The sequence below is a fragment of the Myxocyprinus asiaticus genome, chromosome 12, assembly GCF_019703515.2.
Source record: "Myxocyprinus asiaticus isolate MX2 ecotype Aquarium Trade chromosome 12, UBuf_Myxa_2, whole genome shotgun sequence".
In the NCBI taxonomy this organism is placed as follows: domain Eukaryota; kingdom Metazoa; phylum Chordata; class Actinopteri; order Cypriniformes; family Catostomidae; genus Myxocyprinus; species Myxocyprinus asiaticus.
Genome location: NC_059355.1, coordinates 37,052,444 through 37,070,196, shown reverse-complemented (window position 1 = coordinate 37,070,196; position 17,753 = coordinate 37,052,444). Strand labels below are relative to the sequence as shown.

General features: G+C 40.5%; 1 protein-coding gene across 1 annotated transcript in view; it reads right to left on the bottom strand.

Annotated features, from left to right (window-relative positions):
* Nucleotides 1-17,753, bottom strand: part of LOC127449293 (electroneutral sodium bicarbonate exchanger 1-like) — a 66,041-nt gene that overhangs the window by 41,943 nt on the left and 6,345 nt on the right. The window contains exons 2-12 of the mRNA XM_051712633.1: nt 15,111-15,192; nt 14,843-15,001; nt 9,038-9,173; nt 8,339-8,499; nt 4,892-5,080; nt 4,707-4,795; nt 2,769-2,926; nt 2,586-2,673; nt 1,507-1,653; nt 1,255-1,355; nt 928-1,102 (exon numbers count right to left, since the gene is read on the bottom strand). Coding sequence (XP_051568593.1) covers nt 928-1,102; nt 1,255-1,355; nt 1,507-1,653; nt 2,586-2,673; nt 2,769-2,926; nt 4,707-4,795; nt 4,892-5,080; nt 8,339-8,499; nt 9,038-9,173; nt 14,843-15,001; nt 15,111-15,192 — 1,485 coding nt within the window. The remainder of the gene's footprint in view (nt 1-927; nt 1,103-1,254; nt 1,356-1,506; nt 1,654-2,585; nt 2,674-2,768; nt 2,927-4,706; nt 4,796-4,891; nt 5,081-8,338; nt 8,500-9,037; nt 9,174-14,842; nt 15,002-15,110; nt 15,193-17,753) is intronic.

Below are 17,753 nucleotides of genomic sequence, written 5' to 3'. Positions count from 1 at the left end.
TATTAATTCCTTCATTAAAAAAAAAAAAAAAAAGATTAAATGTTTTTTTTTTTTTTTTAAATTGATGACTTGGACCAAATAATAAAGAAAAGCAGCCAATAAGTGCCCAACATAGAACGGAACTCCTTCAATACTGTTTAAAAAGCATCCCAGGGTGATACCTCAAGAAGCTGGTTGAGAAAATGTCAAGAGTACATTTCTGCAAATTCTAGGCAAAGGGTGGCTACTTTGAAGATGCTAAAATATAACACAGTTTTGATTTATTTTGGATTTTGTTTAGTCACAACATAATTCCCATAGTTCCATTTATGTTATTCCATAGTTTTGATGACTTTACTATTATTCTAAAATGTGAAAAAAAAAAAAAAAAAAAAAATTATAATAAAGAATAAGTGTTTCAAAACTTTTGACCGGTAGTGTAAATATATGTTTTTTGTTTTTTTTTTTGTTTTTTTGTGGTTAATATTAATGTATTTAGATTAATTCTGTGATAATTTAGAAAATAAGAATTTTGTCTTGAATAAAAAATTTATTTAGATGTTACCACATTTTTTCAGTTTACAATGTACATTCACTTTGCCTATTAGACCAGCGGTTCTTAACCAGGGGGCCAAGGCCCACTAGGGGGCTTCAGCAAACTTTCAAGGGGGTCACAACATGACAAAACATGATTTAAAATAGGTAATTAAAATGATCAAACTTTACAACATACAGTATAAACTGACAGTTCCTGAAACTTCTAGAAATATAACATTTTAATCTATTATCTTAAAAATAAGTATTTTAATCTATTGACAATGCTATTTTCTGGGGAAGGGGATCCTTCTAATATTGACTTGGACAATAGGGGGGCCTTGGAGTCAAAAAGGTTGAGAACTACTTTCTTAAACCAGCCAAAAACAAAACTGTGTGTGTTTGTGTGCTTACAACTCGTCCCTCTGTAGCCTCTCCTAGAAGTCCTCCAAAGGTAATGACAGGAGACATGCAGGCACAGTAGAGGAAGAGGAATGAAGCTACACACTGCAGATTCAGGCCATCTTTAAAATCACTTAGATAAAATGGAGCTTTTCTCTTCACATCCAAAATCAATCCTCCAAATAGCCTGCAGAGGCAGAAAGAGTGAAGAGAGAATGAGAGAGAGATGAGGGATAGAAACAGGGAAAATCTATAGAAAACTATGAATATTGATGTCCATTTCTTAACCCCTCAGTTCTTTAGCCCTAAATCACATTAAATAGCTTTGTTCGTACACACCTCCCAGTTCTCTGTAGTTCTGGTCCATGGTATTCTGCATGCTGCTCTTCTTCATCCTGAACAGCTGTTCCATTCGGCACTCCTGGTATCTTTCTCTTCTCCTTTTCCAATCAAAAAAATATAGGCTACATAAATTACAAACCATTCAATCAAATAATATCCAGTATTTAAATTTGTTCATTTAAAATTGTTTCAATTCAGAGCTCAAATCTACTCTGACATTCATTTCTTTGTGTATGTTTGTTTCTATACCTGTGAGGGGACACTCTTAGGAGGTTCGATGCGTATAGAAGGGTCCCACTCTCCTGGAGGCAAAACTGTCACTTGATCCAGAAACTCATCTATCCCCGCAAGTAAATCACTCCTGTCTTTTGCCTTATAAGCAACGTCATGGAAAATCTAACAAATGGAAGTACAGAAGTATATTAAAGAATATCTAAAAATGGTTAAATTATGTTTTTGTTTAATGTTTAAATGGTATTAATATTTATATAAGGACTAGGGAGAAAGCATAGATATCCAATGAGTAGGGGTGTAAAAATGCCTCTGATAATACAAATACAATGCATCAATTAAGGAGTTTAATGATTAATTATATTACTGTAAAAATTATATGTGTAATATTTCTTGTCGAAAATACAATTCTTTTTGTAGAAAAATTTTTCCTGGTGTATTATTTTTGTCAATGTTCCATGACAGTATAAATTGTCCCTTCACTGTACTTACATTTGTATCTTCAGTATATATATTTTTTTATATTTGTAAATTGTATGAAAATAATTTAATCAAAACTAACCAAATTTTGTGAAGCATTGCATAATGAATCGGGGGCTCTGGGCAAAAATGCCAAAGAAGCTGACAAAAATGCCAGGACACTCCTTTAGAAGAGATTTTATTTTATTTTTTAATCTCAGTGAGGATTCTTTTATGGTTAAATAAAGGTCTAATAATGTCCCTGAAATTCATAGCAATTTCTTTTAAATCGTTTATTTGTAACATCTCATAATTTCTTAATATTACATTCAATAGTTATACATACTGTATATATGAGATGATGTTGATTTTATTTTATGGGTAAGAGGTAATAAACTCTATATTTACTTATTTATTATTCAGTCTAATTATTCATAAACTAACAATGTAATTATTCATAAATTATCATTCATAATAAATATGGCCCCTTAATGGAAAAGTTAATTTCTTACACTGATTGCATCATTTATTAAGGAATCTTAATCAAATTGAAATGTTGTCAAGGGAAAAATTTACACCCCTACTGATGAGATCATGCTATGACTACTGATATTCTGTATTCTGTGTTCTGTATTAACCTCATCAGTCATAATGGTGGCCATAGAGCGTCCAATCTCATGATACTGCTGGGCTTTTCCATCTGGACCAAGCAAGATGAACAAGAATCTGCAAAGTGAAGAATGATTGTGATCATTCAGTCACCGTGGATTTAATATTATCTCCATCTGCACACTCACAAATAAGACAAACACAGTGCGTACCTAGTAGGTATAGGAACTTCAGTGAGCCCTGTTAGCAGTACAGCAGGAGACAGGCGAACGAAAGCTACAATGGATCTCTCTAGAAAGTCCAGTTCACCAACCAGCACATTGGAAGCCTCTGCTCCAGTGGGGATCTTTTTCATAAAATGTGTGTCCACCTATGGAGACAGCAAGTCCACTTTTAAAATAAACATTATATAATGACAAAGACTCAATAGAGCAAATCAGTAGCATTCTGGAGGTAAAATCCCATTAATTTTCTCAACAGAGAAATTGATTTTTAGTAATAACACAATCCTTTCAAAATAGACCAACCATGAGGTTGTTGATATACTTCTGTACAAGCATAGTAGTGTGAGTCAGTGTGAATACAACTTTATTATAGTTTAATTGCAGAGTTCTTGTTGAAGTACTACACTACCCATAATCCTGAAGCGAGATTGACCAATCAGAGAAGGCACAGCTACCATGGAAGCAGGAATCGTGGCAAGAGAGCTAAACGGTGATCACTCATTCCCATAAAGGATTGTGCATGATGTAGTCAAATCATTCTCCCTAATGCTCTCAGTCAACTTTTACACATATTTGTGTATATTTTATTATTTCTGATAAACCTTTAATATATGGAATTTTATACTCATAGTCAATGCCATCGTGTAATTTGCTATACATCATGATAAGTAGTTTATTCCCTCATAAAAGATGTAAGTTAGTACACACTTGTACCTTTGTGCTTTTTTAGATGTTCAAATACTGTTTTTGATTTAATTAAAATGGTTCAAGGCTCTTTACTGAAATTGTTTTGAAATGGCAATGGAGAAACTGAATGGGGAAATACTTCAGGAACTCAGACCACTGACAAATTGGGCAGTGCCTGTTACTCTATAACTCCTCAAACAAAGCTCACATTTAACTATTTAATCTTTCCCAGTACCTTGTTTTGATTTTATATGTGAACATCCTACGTAGCACAGGTTGAGGTGTGTTGCAATTATTCCAGTCACAACTTCCTGCTGTTCATTTTGGCCAGGATGGCAGTGATGGGTAAGTAGTAAAGAAAGAATGTAATCTGATTGTGGCTGTCTCTGTCACTCTAAATGGCTTATATCTGGCTCATTACAGTTCATATCCTGCCTCCTAATCACTAGCATAGCATTACACAAACAAGCTGCAGTACCTATGAGGTTCACCAGATGGCAGTGTTTGCTGTACATGAGGGTGAGCGTTTGTCCCAGATGTTCTTTGACTGGTAATCAATAAATTGGCTGCATCTAGTGAGCAGTCAGAAAACAAACATAATGTAAATAACAGATTAATTTTTTTTTGGTCTTCAGTCTTCTATTTATCCCTATCTTTCCTATCCTCTTTCTATCTTTCCTTGTTTACCCATTCATTTTCCATTTGATTCATTTTTCCGTCTCTGTTTTCTCTGATGGAGGATGCAGGAAAGGTGGTGTGTTGCTTTCCCCTATTCTGATTGTGTTTGTTAGCTTTGTACTTTAATTCTTTGCTTAAAGTTATTAGGCATTGTCCCTTTACTGGTTTAGTTTTAGTGTCATCTGCTCTCATACTGTATTGTTTAAAACCCCTAGGGTTTCAAACAGCCTCAGTTACCATTCACTTTCATTGCTTCCCCCTTCCATGGTGAATGGTAACGGAGGCTGTCAGTCACTAACATTCTACCTAACATCTTCTTCTGTGTTCCACTGAAGAAAGTCATATGGATTTGGAACAACATGTAGGTAAATAAATGACAAATAACAAATAAATGACAGTGATATTATGAGCACTGTTTTGGAGTAGATATGCTTCACCATTCCATTTCTCTATTTCATTTATATTCTTTATTTCTTTGCATAACAGTTTCACAGTCCATGTTTGTTTCAAGATAAGCACATCATAATGGGGATCATGTTCTTCATGTTGTGGTTCTAGTACCTTACTGAGATCCATCTGGCCATTTTCCTGTGCTGCTCCATTCTTTATTTCAGTGTTTGTAGGTGGAGGCTGAGGAGAGGTGGCAGGGCCTGAGAGATGAAGAGAGGGAAAGTTCACATGCAAATGTTTGTTTGCTTAAGGTGCACATGTAAATGTAAACATATCACATCTGCAGGGTGGCTCACCAGTCTTGTCCATAGAGTGAGGTTCGCTCTGTCTCCTGCCAGAGTCAGTGAGGGACTTGACCATGGGCAGCAAGTTGTTCCGCTTCTTGTCGCTCTGGTGGTGATGTCTCTTCAGAAGTGCCTCACGGACCTTCATTCTCACACTGTCATCCAGTTCATGAGCAGCATCCTGATGGTCAAGCACCAGATCTACACACAACCAATTACACAGACAAATGAGCATGCAAATCAAGGTACATCAGACTGATGCATGGTAGAGTGCATTCTAGGATATAAACAGAAAGTGACTGATTTGCTGAAGGCCACAATCTATAAGGTCCGTAAGCACAGTATTATATGTCAGAGAAGCTCATTGTTTCACTAATTTTATGAAATGACATACCCTACATAAAGTACTGTGGTGGTACAGGGGTACACTGATGGTATCAGATGGTAAAACCACATTACTGAATGATTACCATATTTATGTTCCATGGTATTGACATACCAGGGCACTACCATGGTACTGTACCAAAGAACACAAGCTATTTTTGTAAGGCCATTCTCTTTATTTAAAATCACCCACAATTCTAACTTCAGCTAAAGCAGTACTGTTAATCTGCATTTCTCATTCCTTTCCTCCCGTCTCACCTTACAGTATCATCAATCTCCCTGTCCCTCTCTCTCTCTCTGGCATTAATCTGGTTCTAAAGACTGCTGCAACACTGATCATAACAGTCATGCCTCAATGCAACACACAGGTAATCCTATGAGTTTGTTAGGATTCTTATCACTGCCTGGGGGTATGAGTTTTCCAGTACATACAAATGTAATGGATTTATTTCATGTGCACACATGTGATTTGGGGTGAATTAGATATAAGAATTTTTTTTGTACCGTTATTTAAAAAACCCAATGAAATTGTTTGACAGGCACAGTTTTCTTTCTTGTGGTGATGTATTTTTGATGTACAGTACAGTACAAACTTCCTATTGAAACACAAAGTTTGGTCGGGACATTTCGAAGGGCCAGTTTACTTCATATTCATGATCCATGATTTGCTGCTTGCTTTGCGTATTAGGGGGAGGGATCTTCTTATTCGAATGAGTATTGATTGGACAAAAATCTGTATAGTACAAGATGAGCCATCAATATTTTTGTGTTCTTAAAATAGAAAGACCTTTAAAGGCCTTTGAGTACAGTCTTAATTTAAACTTTGTCTTCTAATCTTATTATACCTTCGCTCTCTGTCTTTAAGATGACGTGCTGCTGACAGTCATCCCACATGTTACTCAAAGTACTGGTGAGTGTGTTGTGTGTGTCTATCACCAACAGGAGAGTGGGAGAGTGTGTGTGAGTGTGTGAGGTTACCTAATTATGTAGGCAACCTAATTCACTGCAGGACCCACACACACTTGTCACACTGTTATACACTGCTCAAAAAAATTAAGGGAACACGTAATCATCACAGTATAACACCAAGTCAATTAAACTTCAGGGATATCAATCTGTCCAGTTAGGAAGCCTAAGTGATTGTGAATCAATGTCACCTGTTTTAGTACAAATGAAAGTGACAACAGGTGCACTGGAGAGACAAAAGCAAGACAACCCCAAAAAAGGGAATGGTTTTGCAGGTGGTGGCCACAGACAATTGCTCTCTCCTTATCCTTCCTGACTGATTCTTCTCAGTTTTGCATTTTGATAGTGTCCTTGTCAATACTGGTAGCATGAGGTGGTACCTGCAGCCCATTCAGGTTGCACAGGTAGTCCAGCTCCTCTAGGATGGCACATCCATACATGCTGCTGCAAGAAGGTTTGCTGTGTCTCCCAGTACAGTCTCAAGAGCATGGAGGAGATACCAAGAGATGGGCCGTTACATGAAGAGAGCTGGACAGGGCCGTAGAAGGGCATTAACCCAGCAGCAGGACCGGTATCTGCTCCTTTGTGCGAGGAGGAACAGGAGGAGCACTGCCAGAGCCCTACAAAATGACCTCCAGCAGGCTACTGGTGTGCATGTTTCTGACCAAACTGTCAGAAACAGACTCCATGAGGGTGGCATGAGGGCCCGATGTATTCTAGTGGGACCTGTGCTCACAGCCCAGCACCGTGCAGCTCGACTGGCATTCGCCAGAGAACACCAGAATTGGCAGGTCCACCATTTGTGCCCCGTTCTCTTCACAGATGAGAGCAGGTTCTGAGCACATGTGACAGATGTGAAAGAGTCTGGAGACACCGTGGTGAACATTATGCTGCCTGCAACATCATCCAGCATGACTGGTTTGGTGGTGGGTCAGTGATGGTTTGGAGAGGTATATTCTTGGAGGGTCGCACAGACCTCCACGTGCTAGCCAACGGTACCCTGACTGCTGTTAGGTACCTGGATGAAATCCTCAGACCCATCGTCAGACCTTACGCTGGTGCAGTGGGCCCTGGGTTCCTCCTGGGGCAGGACAATGCCGGCCTCATGTGGCCAGAATGTGTAGGCAGTTCCTGGATGATGAAGGCACTGATGCCATTGAATGGCCCTCACGTTCCCCAGACCTGAATCCAATTGAGAATCTTAGGGACGTTATGTATCGGTGCATCCGACGCCGCCAAGTAGCACCACAGACTGACCAGCAGCTCACTGATGCCCTGATCCAGGTCTGGGAGGAGATCCCCCAGGACACCATCCGTCGTCTCATCAGGAGCATGACCAAATGTTGTCGGGAGTGCATACAGGCACGTGGGGGCCATACACACTACTGAGTCACATTATGAGTTGCCGTGATGAAATTCACGCAAGTTGGAACAGCCTGTGATTTCAATTGTTTAATTTGATTTTCTGTGTGAGTTTGAATCCAGCCCTCAATCGGTTGGTGATTTTGGTTTTCATTCACTGTTGTTATGTCATTTTGTTCTCAACGAATTACACAATGCACAGTGAAGATTTTGATTTTCAATATATTTCATTCATCGAGATCTGATGTGTGATTTAAGTGTTCCCTTCATTTCTCTGAGCAGTGTATTTTTTCTCACTTGCCAGTGTCAGACTCAGCCTGGTCGTGATCAGAATGTTGAGCCAGATTTTTGTTGATCCATTATTTTCTATAGTGCATATTCTTTTTGTGCTTCTGATACAGCTAACCCATATAAAACACTTAAAGGTGAAGTGTGTGATTTTTGTTTTGTTAGATTTCTTCCTTCTATCCCAGTTTTAAAAAATCCCTGAAGACTATAAAATCTGTGGCTGTCCAGCAAAACATTGCTGTTTGTTTGAGTGCATGTCTGAAACGTCAGCTTCTAGCTCAATCGCAATGGGACTACCTGATTGCTACATAGTGCAAAAACAACAGCACATGCTATGATGTCAGTATGATGTCATCCTACATACTGTATCACCAAATGAGCAAAGGCTTTCTAAAAGTTGGTTTCACTAAAATATTCTTTATAAACAGTAGAGCCCAATCCCTTTGATCCCTGACTGACCTGCAATTTCTTCGATGCAGCTGGCCTTCATGTCCAACAGGACCGTCCCGTTAATGATGCAGCTCCGTAGCTCAAACAGACTGTGGAGAGACAGTGTAGCTACGTACGGTTTACTCCACCTCTCACCTCCGTCTTCCACATCCTCCTCAAACTTTAGCCATCTGAGACAAATAAAAGAAAAGAAATCTTCAGTATTTTGAACTCATCAATGCTGATGGCACTGACATAAAGGTTTAAATCTTTTGAGATCAAAGGATCCTTGAAGGGAATTTCATTCAAGTGCCTCTTTGACCTGATTATGTGATCTATAAAATGATGCTAATGTAATTGATAAAAAATTCAGCAAAATGTCTTGATTTCACACAAAAAATGCCCTGGAACAATAACTGAGAACTGCGTCAGAACACTGTCAGGGTGGGGTTGTTCTGGGGTAGGGTGGGGTGGTTCTAGATGGAAATGCTAAGGGTTAGCTTAAAAGAACCCCTCTTACTTTTAAAAACCCTCCCAAAACTTGTACAAGCCCAACCGCCTGGCTCCATTCTAAAAGAGTATGTAACACCCACTTTTCATGATCCAATCAATTCCCAATAGCTCATGTTTTTTTCATTGAATATCCCATTTCACTTTTAAATATGTCAGATTAAGGAAGTAAATGGGTTGCGAACTGTTTTATGTTGACTTTACGAAAAATATGCATACCTAGCAGTTTCCTTCCACTCTGCATCTTTGCCTTTTTTAACACAGATTTCATCCAGTTCTGTGAAGAGCTCATGTGCCACGTGCTCCTCATCCTCTTCAGTGCCTAGAATAAACTGAACCCTCTGAGATGGTGTGTCTGAAAAAGAAATAGGAGAAGAGGACATTTGTAAACCTCATTTTACAAAAACACTAGCAAGAAGGCATTATGAACCAAAGTTCCCAAAGGAATTCACTGTGTTTGTTATCATAAAATTTAGTTCATATTTTTATGTTTTATTAGGCTCAAAGGCACAATACTGAGAGGATGTCAGTCTCCAGTGAGCGAACCACCCTTCCTGTAAGTGAACCTGCATTGTTTGCTTTACTGGCTTCAGCCTGTTGTTCTCACCATTGTCAGAATTTTACTTGTTTTATTAATTTTGATTTTATTAATTTATTAATTGAAAAGTAAAAAAAAATGTCCTTAGATAATTCCATACACAATAAACAAAAACCGGTAGCCCTTAAAGCGGAATATGAGACCTTTTGTCACATATTCCCTGTTTTTTTGCATTGACTTTTATGTTGAAATTCTTGTTTAGTTCTCATGTTCCTGTTTCCTGTTAGTTTGTAGTCCTTTTGTAGTTTCATTTTATGATTGGTTTTCCCCTGATTGTTTCCACAGTTGTTCCTTGTTCCCTTGTTTGCCCCTGTGTACGCCCTTGTTTTCCTTGTTTCCTTTGTCAGTCTTCACATGTATTGTCATGTTCTGTACCTGGTTCCTTGTGTTTTGTTTTCAGTTTTATTCTGAGTTACTTTGTTCATCTTTTGTTTCCATTAAAAGCTGCACTTAGATCCTCCATCCTCGCCAGCCTCGTTAAAGAAAGACTGACCAAAAAAATGGATCTAGCAGCTGTCAGAATTCTGCTCCTTCAACAAGAGGACCGTCCAGTTGAGGATCACGTCTGTGAGTTTTTAGAGCTGGCAAATGTAGTGCACTATCCAGACCGCTCTCTGGTGGTTTTCTTCTGGGCCGGTCTGAATAGTGCACTGAGAGAACTGATGCTGCCGGCTGATCCTCACTGGACACTCTGCGAATATGTGGAGAAGGATCTGGAACTTTGCGGTTCCCTTTATACAGTGGATTATGGCGGGAACCCCGGCCAAAACCTGCGTCTTCGGCTCCCTTGTCCAAGCCTTCCATGGCCCCTGTCTCGAAGCCTTCCACAGCCCCTGTCTCGAAGCCTTCCACGGCCTCTGTCTCCAAGTTGTATGATCTGCCACTGATGTTGGTGCAAAGGCCAATGAAGACCCTACCTCAAAAATTGTCTGTGCCCACGCCTGCCACGGTCAACGAGCCAACGCCCACGCCTGCCACGGTCAACGAGCCAACGCCACGCCTGCCACGGCCAACAAGTTGCAAGCCTTGCCGGTCCCAGAGCCAGCGTTGCCAGCCTCGCCCGTCCCAGAGCCAGCGTTGCCAGCTTCGGCCATCCAGAGTAGGAGGAAGAGAAGAAAAGTTTCTGTTCCCAAGTCTCTTCCCGTGTACACGCCCACGGAGGTCGTTTCCGAGTCTCTTCCCATGAGGTTGTTTCCGAGTCTCTGCCCATGCCCACGACTACGAATTTTGCTTCTAAAGCAAGGGGACCGTCCAATTGAGGATCACGTCCGTGAGTTTTTAGAACTAGCAAATTTAGAGCACTATCTAGACCGCACTCTTGTTTTCTTAATAGGTCTGAATAGTGCACTGAAGGAACTGATGCCTCCGGCTGATCCCCACTGGACGCTCTGCGAATACGTGGAGAAGGCTCTGGAACTTTGTGGATCCCTTTACACAGTGGATTGTGGTGGGAACCCCGGGCCAAAACTTGCATCTTCTGCTCCCTCATCGAAGCCTTCCAGGATCCCTGTCTCGAAGCCTTCCATGGCCCCTGTCTTGAAGTTGAATGATCTGCCACGGATGTCGCTGCGTAGAAGACCCTACCTCACAAATTGGGCCCACGCCTGCCACGGCCAACGAGCTAGAAGCCTCGCCCGTCCCAGAGCCAGCGTTGCCAACTTCAGCCATCCAGAGGAGGAGGAGAAAAAAGGCTTCTGTTCCCAAGTCTCTTCTCTGTGGTTGTCCGCCCCTGCCCGCGACCACGGAGGTTGTTCCCGGGTCTCCGCCCCTGCCCGCGACCACAGAGGTCGTTTCCCAGTCATCCAGGACTCTTTGTCTCGAGCCTCTCCTGGCTCTGCCCGCCTTCGTCGAGCCTCTCCTGGCTCCGCCCGCTCCCCCAGAGACTATTCCTCCAGCAGCTCTGCCCGCTCCCCCAGAGACTATTCCTCCAGTGGTTCCGTCCACCTTTACCAGAGATTCCTCTTACAGCAGCTCCACCGCCTGACCCAATCCCTGTCCTGTGGCTGCCTCCCAGGCCTCCTGACCCCGTCTCGGCCCTGCGGCCACCTACCAGGACTCCTGACCCAGTCTCTACCTTGAGGTGGCCTCCTTGGTCTCCTGGCCGTCCGCCTGATCTGCTCTGGTCTCCTTGGTCTCCTGGCCACCCGCCTGGTCTTCTCTGGTCTCCTGGCCACCCGCCTGGTCTCCTTGGTCTCCTGGCCGTCTGCCTGATCTGCTCTGGTCTCCTTGGTCCTCACTCCCACCGGCTCTGCCTCGGTCTTCCGCGCCCCCAGCTCCACCCCAGCCCTCTGAACCTCTGGCACCAGCTTGGTCCTCCGAGCCTGCAGCGTCACCCTGGCTCTCCATCCCTCTGGCTCCGCCTTGGTCTCAAGCCTCCCTGACTTTGCCTTGTTCCTCTGCTCCCCTTGCCCCTTGTGCCCCCTTGAACTGCCTGTTTGTCCCTTGTGCCCCTGTGAACTACCTGTTTTCCCCCTTCCCTCCACACCCCATGGACAATTTGTTTTTTGCATGTAGTATCTGGAATCCGCTCCTTAAAGGGGGGCTCTGTCATGTATTCCCTGTTTTTGTTTAGACTTTTGTTAATTCTTGTTTAGTTCCCCGTTCCTGTTTCCTGTGTTAGTTTTGTAGTCCTTTGTAGTTTTATTTCATGATTGGTTCTCCCTGATTATTTCCCCAGGTGTTCCTCGTTCCCTGATTGTTTCCCAAGGTGTTCCTTGTTTTCCCTTGTGTATTTAAGCCCTGGTTTCCCCTGGTTAGTTTGTCAGTCTTCACATGTGTTGTCATGTTCTGTGCCTGGTTTCCCATGTTTTTGTTTAATTTTATTCTGAGTACTTTGTTTATCTTTTTTTTTTTTTCATTAAAGCTGCATTTAGATCCTCATTCCTTGCCTGTCTCGTCACATTACCTCTTCTTTGGTTCCATTAAACCCTGTATTGTGTATACTCAATATATACCCAGACAACTGTTCTCTTTCTATTAAAGAAAGAACAATGGTGAATTTATGCCTATTACAAGCCAGACACGCTATTGCCCTATGCTGGAAAAATACTAGCTGCCCTACTCTAGGTTTATGGTTAAAAAAAAAAACTTCATATCAAGCTTGGCTCTCGAAAAACTTACATATGTGGTAAGGAAGTCCTCTGAATTTCAGAATATATGGGAGGTGTTTCTGGACTTTGTGAAAAATGGAGATATTGAAGAAGCTATAGATGTGTGAAGTTATGGAGTATGTATTTAAATCAACAAGAAATGTATAATATTTAATGTCAAAGCTACTTTGGAGTGGGAAGGGGAGAAGAAAAGTTCAGTAAGTATGTTTTCAATGTGTAAATTGTAAACTCAAAGATGTTATTAAAAAAATGTCCTTAAAATCAAACATTGAAATTTAGAACTGCATAGAAACGATATGCAAAATGATTAACATGATGAGCTAAATTGTAAAGCAACCATTTCAGTTTCATGCTCATCGCAATTAACTGCACAAATAAAAACAAAATTATGGTAAGCACAGTGTTAACCCTCACTGCAAGTGAACCTAAATTTTTCACAGGTTGGGCAGTATTTTTGTTTTTTACCTTTAGTTTTTTTTTTTTTTAGGTTTGTTCATATTACGAGGATAAGGGCTTGCAACCTGTCCATGTCGGCATCTGGCTAATTTGGCTAGCTTCAATCAAGTGACAGATACATTTACACCAAAATACAGAAGAGTTTGATTGGATGCACAGCCTTTGATTGTCAGGATCCTGCCATATCTATCTGGACTTTTCTTACAATGTAGTGGCAGGATCCTGACACCCCTGTTCTATGTTGTCATTTGACACTTTGTGTTTTGGTCTCACCCATGTGTTTGTCTGCCCTGCCTGTTTCTATCTCGTTCCCTTGCTCTGCCCCTTTGTTTCCCTGATCATAAGCTCATTTGCCCCACATGCCCTCTAGTGATGGGTGATACCACTCTTTTTCTTTGCGATCCAATACCAATAATTTAAAGTCCATAATACCAGTATCGTCGATACCTGTACCAATACAGAAACCTCTATTAAATAGTTGTTTTTTGTGATTTCCTGGGATAAAATGAGTCATTTAGGTAATTTTTGCTATTTTTCTTATTTTTGGGCCTAAACAGACAATTTGACTTTTGTTTTGTTTACCCTTACGAAAACTAACCATGGTTTTACTACAGTAAACATAGTTTAACCATTGTATTTAGTTACACCATACTGTAGTTACCACTAAATTAACCATGGTTACTACGGTTACTACAATATTACTACAGTAAAACCATGGTCACTATATGGACACTAAAGTATTACTATGGTAAAACCATGGTTAATTGTATCAAAACCATGAAAAAAAAAAAAACATGGTTCCTACAATAATGGTTACTACATTTATAGTAAAACCATGGTTAATTTTCACAAGGGTATTGTTTATTTACCACAATTACAAAACATTATCAATCTTCTAACACCTTTTAATTTAAATAAACATGTAAAAAACATCACACAAACCCATTATACTGTATGTCACCTTTAGATTTGTTGTTATTTAGAGTGAATTAACTCCAGAAGCAGTTTCTCTGTTTTTCTGTCATTACCTCAGCTAAGCACCGCTTCTTCTTGTTTGAATGAGAACTGTGACTGAGTGGCAAACACCTTCTGTGACTGCTTGTGTCTTACAGCATTTATGCACATTAAGATGAGCGGAAGAAGAAATAGTTCCCGTCCTGTGCAAGTATTTGCAAATGTAATTAGCTTCTTTTTTACTTTGAAGCTTATGATTAATGTTCATGGTAACCAAATTAATAAAAAATCGAAATAATATTACTAGTTTAAAAAAAACTTTAGAATCAATATTTTTAAGTGAGGATCGATATTCTCAAAACAACATCAGTATCAGGAGGATCGATACGTCAGGATCGATCCACCCATCCCTACTGCCCTTTTTGTTTACCCTCCTGATTTCTCCCTCTTTATATTCCCTTTGTTAGTCTTGACCAGTACTGGTTTGTTCCTCTTGGCTTTTATGCTCAGTCCTGTTGTGTTGATCTATTGCCCCGCCTTGACACAGTACTTCCTGTTTTTCCTTTATCTTTTAGTTTTTTCATCCTGTTTTCTGACTGGCCTGTTTCTGTTGTTTTTTTGTTGTAGTTTTTTCGGGGGTTTTTTTGGTTGGTTTGCCCTCCCATGGAATGTTTTTAATCGTTCTAACACTACTGACTGAAGTCTACACCTTTTGAATTCTTTTTTAGCAGGGTTTTGTGTTTATTTGCTTTTTTCCCCTTTTGAAATATTTTTTTTTTCTTTTGATGAAATACATCAAATGTTAGATAACAGATAAAATTATGATGAATTCACCATGGGACATTTTTGCCTCAAGATTTTAAATATCTGGGGCATTGTTGATTAATTTTTGTCCCTGGTTCTTACCATGTGAAGCTGAGGTACTTGTGTTCCCCTCTTCCTGAGTTACATTTCCAGACCGCATCCTTTCTGATCTCCTGCGGTGTTTGGAGCTGTGTGGCCGGTGGTGGCGGTGAGACTGTCTGCCCATAGGCATCCGCACACCCACTAACAGTGTCCTGTGACCTGACAAAAAGAGGTATAGGGGAACATACAATGTTATTTTCACGTTATGACTATACTGAGCTGTTTGATTAATCACATGATTGTGGGTGTGTTTGCTTATTATACTGACCCTCTAGCTCTTCTTTCTCATAATGTGTATTCATGACAGAGCTAGTGCCACCATGGTCCACTACTACCTCCTCATCAGGCCTCTGCAAGACACACACACACACACACAGTAATCAGACTAGAGTTTGACAGCATTTTAAATTACGGTCTTGTCATGCTACAACACTCAGGTGATGTGTGTGTATGTGAGGGGAAAGAGAGAATTATTTAAAGGGGGCTGACCTTGAATAAGCTGACATGTTCATAGCAGAAGATGTTTTCTTACCAAGTAAGCTTAAAGGGCTACTACTGTTAACTCACTGTCATGTTGTTCCAAACCCCTATGAGTATCTTTCTTCCATGGAACACAAAAGGAGTCGTGAAGGCGCTTTTATCTTTGCATGGTGAAATTCCACGGGCAATGAAGGTGTGGGCGGATGTTGTGCGCATGTGAAACCAGCATAAAACGAATTGCCAAGCACCCTCTTTTTAATGCTGGACTTTATACTCCGGGAGAGTGAAGTTAAAAAGAAACTTGCCTCCAAAATTATATCCCTGTTCATTTTCAGTATTCAGTGTAGCTTTATATGAAGCACCGCCCACACCGAGGTCACTGCCAAACTAAGCATTGGTCAGTGCAGTGAATTTGCCCGTCAGAGTTTACCAAACTTGAATTCCATGTGAAATTCGTGAGGGAAAATTCTTTGCCACCAGAAGTCCATCATGCAAAATTCACGATCGCACAGATTATGCGACCGGCCCATTGAGATGTCTGTATTTTGCCCATGGAATTTCGCCATGCAAAGGTAAATGTAACCACACCTTTAGGTAGAACATTAGAGACTAAAGTTCATTCACCTCAGTATTCACTTTCATTGCATCTTTTCTTCAATACCATTTCTCCTTTTGTGTTCCATATAATTTTTTCTATCAAAAGGAAAGAAAATTTAGATTTTCTATGATACAGGTATGACACCTTCAATTAATTATTTACTCAAAGAGGCACCTTTAAAATATTACCAGATGAAAAAAAAAAAAACTCTCATGAAAAAAACACACAAGCATATGGTATTTGGCAATTCAATTTTACATATTTAAATTATTACATTGGTTGCTGTTGACAAATTTCATACTAGGCCATTAAAGCGGTCATGACATGAGTACTCAAATTTTCCTTGATGTTTTAACAAATAAGAGGTCATTGTACTATAAAAATATACTGTAAGTTTCAGAACTCAAAACATCCTCCTTCCTTTGTTAAAACCAAGCTTCCAAAAGGACTCGTTCTGTACTTCCTCCACATTGTGATGTCACACTGTGGTAGTCATTTGCATCTCACCGTCTCCACAACAAAACATCAACGCCTACTTTACTTTATCACTTCCGTAGCCTCACCCAGCAGCGGTGAGCAGTGAGATTGCAAGGAGACTACTGCACTGAAGTGTAAAAACATTGAGTCACATCTAAATAAATACACAATGGAGCAATTAATGTATTAATTTAAACATCTTAATGGCTTGCCACACGTAAACTAACTTAATCTACAATTTGACATGTTGAAGTTTCTTAACTGAAATTGCCTTGGTTACTTAAAGGATAAGATAGGTTTCTAGAGTTAGAATGCTTTTGTAATATGGCTCTATTTATCTGACTATAAGATCTTCATACCAGACTTCCTGTGATTAAAGGTACCCACTACCTCACTACCTCCGAGCAGTGAGGCAACTGATATTTATTAAGGCTTCTACTGTATTCTTCACTTCTGCGTGTGCTATCCCACAGGGATGTTGCTATCTTTCCATGAGAGTGATGATTCATCAGTGTGTTTGCACGTCTCTCCTCAGCTGGAACACAAGTCCATAATTCATAAAAACCCTTTTGCACATTTTTGTGCATCAAAAATAAAGCCTTGGTTACTCTCGTAACCTTGGTTCCCTTAAAGGAGGGAATGAGACGCTGCGTCAGTAACAATGGGAGCACCTCCTAGGGGGCAGCGACCTTTAAAACCTATACCATCACTCCACCTATTGGCGCTCCACCTATGCTGATGTCATCGTGGGCATATGAGCTGAAGCCCAGTGTCACACCATTAGGATTTTCCAACTGAAGGAAAGGAGAGCGTATTTCTCGTCCCTTAAAAGTGAAAAATCTGTAGCTGTGGCAAAGCTACGCAGTGCCTCGTTCTCTCATTTCAGAAAACCAAGGTTACGAGAGTAATCTAAATGTTGTATTCTCTAAGCCTTGTATGACTGAAAGGGAGGAGGAGAGAACACCTGCAAGGTAACAACCTGAGCCCTAAAGTGAGTTACCAGCACCTCGGGCATACAACCTTGCCTGGGCTTGAGAATGGGCTTTGACAGGCCTGGTCTGAACTCTAATCAAGAGTTACACAAAATGTTTTACTGATGCCAAAGCGAGTAGCTGCACAGTATTCATTGAGAGTATGCGTAAGCTAACCGCCACTTGTGACTTAAACGGGGAACCTGTAAGCACGTCTACTACCAGCTCTTAATTCCAGATTGGCACAGTAGCAAGACAGCCGTCTTGCATCACGCAGAAATCTTCTGACCAGAGGGTGTTTGCTTACAGAAAATCCCTCAAAGAATAATGAGTAACTGTTATGAAAGCAACATGTACTTTGAGCATGGATGGAGTGAGTCCTGCA